Raw genomic sequence first — 5,068 nt, 5'->3', positions numbered from 1 at the left:
CTTACCGTATAGGTTAGGGTTGACATAAACATAGCAAATTACTAATTAACCATTCGGACAATGTTTCTGGGCCGTGGCAAAGTTACTCAGACAAACTTTAGTAACAAACAGGTAAAAGTTTGATAGCGATGTCTGTATTAGTTCTTAAACTATATAGAGTAAAAGTCGCGAGGTGGGGAAAGCAGATAGCGGCTTTTATTTTGGTCCGGCGCAGATGGCGGCTTTAGAATCGTTCGCACGCAGATAGCGGCTTATGTTTTAGCCTCGCACAGATAGCAGACTTTTGCTGGGGGGTGTCGACTGGTCGACGTCCCGTCAGCCGACTGGCGTCCACGTGCGCGTCTTCGGACCGCCTCGGCCCGTCAGGTGGTCGAGCGTCGAGTGCAAGGGGCACGGCAGTCGCTCCGTCTCTCTCGCACCTGCACGGCCCGGCCCTCGAGTGCGCGAGCGCGACGGAGCGCGGCGTGGACTTTATCTGTCGCCTGGTCCGCGGCCCCTCTGCAGTCCGACGGCAGAGACGCACCGCCGCGGAGACACTCTTCGCTTCGCGGGCTCTGCGGCGCTCTCGCTCGCTCCACCAGCACCATGCGTTGCGTCGCCGTCGCGCTCGTGGCCCTGCTGGCCCTGGCGGCCGCCCCCGCGGACGCCCTGCGCGCCCTCATGGTGTTCCCCTTCGCCGCGCACAGCCACAACACCATGTTCAAGGTAGTCGCCACGCTCGCACGACGCTGTCAAAACTTTGGTTGATGAAAATGTTCATCATTAAGTGACGAAAACTTGTCATCGTTTTTGAATGATGATAACGGTCATCATTTTCAAGTGATGAAAATGTCATCTCCAAATTCGTCATCAAGTGCCACCACAAGCGCTGCAGGTTCTGAGACGCCTCGTTGTCCAGGGCATGGCGGAGGCGCTGGTGGACCGCGGCCACGAGGTGGTCATGTTCAGCCCGTTCCCGCGCAGCAAGCCGCGCGCCAACTACACGGACATCAGCACGGCGAGCGGCGAGTCCCTGGTGGGGTCGGTGGACTTCGACAAGCTGACGCCCGTCACGGTGGACGTGCCCGCCCTGGTGCCCTACATGTACATCAAGGCCATCCACGAGATGGGCGGCGACCACCTGTGCCGCCAGGTCTTCTCCATGCCGGAGCTGCAGAAGGCCCTGGCCGGCGGCTACGGTCGCTTCGACGTGGTGTTCACCGAGGCCTTCGCGTCGGACTGCTGGGCAGCCATCCCCCACGCGCTGCAGCTACCCGCCATCAGCCTGGCGTCCGGACCCGACTGGCCCTGGATCCACGAGCGCATGGGCTCCGTCGACAACCCCTCCTACATCATCAACGTCTTCACCACGTTCAAGGACCCCATGTCCTTCTGGGACCGCCTGCGCAACACCGTCTTCGCCACGTCCATCAACTACTTCTTCCAAGTAAGACTTCAAAAACGAACAATTCTTAGAACTCTTTCTTGTCGTTCATTTTCTTGTGATTGACATGAATGTTTTTGTTTGTTCGTTCCCAGAGCAAGCTCCAGGACGGCTCCGACGCGGTGGTGCGCGAGTTCTTCGGCGACAATGTCCCTCCGCTGCGCGAGCTGGTCAAGAACACCAGCCTGCTGCTGCTCAACCGGCACGAGAGCATCAACGCGGCGAGGCCCACGCCCCCCAACATCGTGCACGTCGGCGGCCTGCACATCGCGGTGAGTCCCCCACAGTGGGCCAGAAGGCCGGTGTAGGCGGCCAAAACTTCAGACGCGTTTCGAGCTCCAGAGTCGCTGAACAGGACTCGAACCGACCGTGTGACCCCACCAATGGATTGCTCGTTCGGAGAGCAATCCATTGGTGGGGTCACACGGTCGGTTCGAGTCCCATTTAGCGACTCTGGAGCTCAAAACGCGTCCGGGATTTTTGACCGCCTCCGCCGGTCTTCTCGCACACTGTGTGACGTTTGTCTGCGGCACTGCAAGTCTTTGCGTGCCGACCAGTCTCTCATTACGACGACCCGACAAACTTTGGCCGTGGGAAGGCTCGCCGGCGTCGCCATGGCGTCGCGCGGCACGGAGGCGCGTCACGCTTTTCCTTTTACTTTGGCCACCAAGACCAAGGCCAGGACGACGCCTAGGTGATGCGGGTGTGACCTTAATTTAATCAGCAGGTGCTCCGCTACCGAAGCGATATTACTATTTGGCTTCGCGGAGTTTGGCGATTAGATTGGTTTTTTTTCTCTCTGTAAGTTTCATTAGAGTGTCTGGCGGGCTGAATGCAGCACTGAGTGACGCACAGTGGGCCAGAAGACCGGTGGATGCGGTCAAAATCCCGGACGGGTTTGAGCTCCAGAGTACCTACATGGGACTCGAACCGAACGTGTGAACCTAACAACCTCGCTGACCAAAGTGCTGTGTGTGCAGCCTCCGCCCGGCACCCTGGACGCCGACCTACGGTCCTGGATGGACGGCGCGGAGCACGGCGTCATCTTCTTCTCGCTGGGCTCCATGCTCAAGGCCGCCAGCATGCCCACCCAGATGCGCGACACCCTGGTGGAGACGTTCCGGCGCATCCCGCAGCGCGTCGTCTGGAAGTTCGAGGCGGACATCCCCAACCTGCCGGACAACGTCAGGATCTCCAAGTGGCTGCCCCAGATGGACATCCTCAGTGAGTGTCAAAAGACTGTTCCCGGTTCTCCCTGGGAACAGCCCCTAAAAACCGCCTCAGTCTTCCCTGAAGGCTACCCGGGGAAACCAGGAACTGTTATCGCCGCATAAAAGCGGAGGTCGCCGACGGGATTCGAACCCACGACCCGCGGCACGGCGGTGCACGTCTCTAACCGCTCGGCCATCCCGACAGCCCACCCCAAGACGGTGCTCTTCATCACCCACGGCGGCCTGATGGGCACGCTGGAGTCGCTGCACTGCGGAGTGCCTATGATGGGCATCCCCCTGTTCGCGGACCAGGGCGTCAACATGGACATGTACCGCGGCCTGGGCATCGCCGAGAGCATCGACCGCTTCAACATGGACGTCGACACCACCGTGGCCACCATCAAGAAGCTGCTGGACGGCGGCGGGTAAGCAAGGGGCGGCGGGCCCAGAGCCGGCTCGCAGTGGACCAACCCGCCCTCTTGGCGGTACTCTAACGACGTCTCGGCGTGCAGGTACTTGAAGCGGGCGCGCGAGATGAGCGCCGCCTTCAAGGACAGGCCGCAGCAGGCCGCGGACCAGGCAGTGTGGTGGACCGAGTACGTGGTGCGCCACCGCGGCGCGCACCACCTGCGACCCAGCAGCGTGCGCCTGCCCCTCTACCAGTACCTGCTGCTGGACGTCATCGCCTTCCTGGTGCTCTGCTCCGCCGTGGCCGCCACCCTCGTGTGGGTCGCCCTGGTGGCGGTGGTCAGGCGGCTGTCACGCGTCGCCGCCAGCACCAAGGCCAAGAAGGCCTAGCGCGCCGCGGCCGGGCGAATCTCAACGAACTGCGCATGCAGGCTGCTTCCGACGGCCTGTCTCTGTCGCGCCCACACCTATAGGACGCCCCATGAGTGCGAGAGAGACAGAGCGACGACTCTCGGGATCGGTCCGCTGATTGCACGATAGCGAGGCGTCAAGACGGCGACCTTGTCCTTGGTCGAGGACACTTGTATATCGGCTGCGGCACTGCCGCCAACCCGAACCAGGATCTCACGACGCACTGCTGTGATTGGCTGGCACCGACACCAGTGGGAGTAAATTATTTATTGAACGATGACGAAATAAATTGGCGGACGATGACGACACTTCGGCAGTCTTACTTGGCTTTCCCTCAATGTCGCACTGAAATTACACGGTTGACTCATGTAGTCAACTCGGTAAAAACGGTTCCCGGTTTTCCCAGGAAAGGCATAGGCGACTTCCAGTGAATTCCTGCGAAAACCTGAAGCCGCTTTTACCGTGCATCTAAACACTCTTCCGTTTGCAAGCGTGTTGCAACACACGATGCAATGGCGATAGGTATTCGCGACAATTTCAAGAGGCAGCGAGCGTGAGATGGCGCAACCGCCAAGTGGTCGGATAATCTGCCGATAAACAACAAAGAAACTCATCTAGCGAACCACGTCAGCAGAAGTGGGAACCATGTAATGCGTCACTGCGCACCAAAAAAATATCCGCTTCTTCAACTGATATACCTGCATCGTGCGAACTTACTTGAATGTGCCAACTATAAATTCGCTAACTGCAAGTGAATTTTCTTGGTTCACGCTACAGCTTCTTAGGATGTGGGCAAGGCAATGGATCCGAGCAATTTCCGGACAAGATACGAGCAACTTCCGAGCGACTTCCGGTGTGCCGCCCGCTTGCTGGCCGCTTGCACCGCCACCCCACAGGTCGAGGCGCAGGCGTCGGCACGGGGCTTGCCGCCAAAGCTAACGGGGACAGCTTCAATTTAAAATGGGGTGCGGGAGAGGGGGGAGAAGAGGGAGGGAGAGAGAGAGAGAGAGAGAGAGAGAGAGAGAGAGAGAGAGAGAACGCCAGCGCCACCTAAGCCGCCGTCGCGGCCGCCCTCATACCCGCCTGGTTTTTCCGTCGCCATAGCGGCGTCCCCCCCCCCCCCCCACTTCTCACCTCCTAGGCGGCGGTGGCCGAGCCTCTCGCGTTATTATGCCAATATCTCACCAGCCGGCCATCCGGGCCATTTATTTGGCCCGTCCAAATTGCCTACCACCCCCCTCCCCCATTTTGTCGGCGCCCCCATTATCCCTTGCGGTCCTTGCATGCGGTCCTCGGGGGTCCTTCCCCCACCTGCTGCCTTTTGCAGTGTTGCGACGCCCTTCTAATTAGGCGGCGCATTCCGACTCGTATTTATGGAGCCGGCCGGTAATTACTTGCAGTGTCGTTAGTCGCCGACACCGGACCGATCGGGAGGGCGCTACTCCACAGTGGGCCGGAAGACCGGTGGAGGCGGTCAAACTTCCGGACGCGTTTAGGGCTCCAGAGTCGCTAAATGGGACTCGAACTCAACGCGTGACCCCACCAATGGATGGCTCTCTGAACGAGGAATCCGTTGGTGGGGTCACACGTTCGGTTCGAGTCCCATTCAGCGACT

At 59.7% G+C, this 5,068-nt stretch overlaps 1 protein-coding gene across 1 annotated transcript; it reads left to right on the top strand.

The window, feature by feature from the left end:
• Window positions 1–509: 509 nt before the first annotated feature.
• Window positions 510–3,761, top strand: LOC117646813 (UDP-glucuronosyltransferase 2B15-like). The gene is made up of 6 exons (XM_034388041.1): window positions 510–705; window positions 899–1,426; window positions 1,519–1,695; window positions 2,404–2,647; window positions 2,840–3,059; window positions 3,147–3,761. The coding sequence occupies exons 1-6, from the start codon at window positions 586–588 to the stop codon at window positions 3,430–3,432; spliced, it is 1,575 nt and encodes a 524-aa protein (XP_034243932.1). The 5' UTR covers window positions 510–585; the 3' UTR covers window positions 3,433–3,761.
• The last annotated feature ends 1,307 nt before the right edge of the window (window positions 3,762–5,068 follow it).

The sequence above is a fragment of the Thrips palmi genome, unplaced genomic scaffold (genome assembly GCF_012932325.1).
Source record: "Thrips palmi isolate BJ-2018 unplaced genomic scaffold, TpBJ-2018v1 HiC_scaffold_2, whole genome shotgun sequence".
NCBI classification, from domain to species: domain Eukaryota; kingdom Metazoa; phylum Arthropoda; class Insecta; order Thysanoptera; family Thripidae; genus Thrips; species Thrips palmi.
This window is presented reverse-complemented; position numbering and strand designations above follow the sequence as displayed.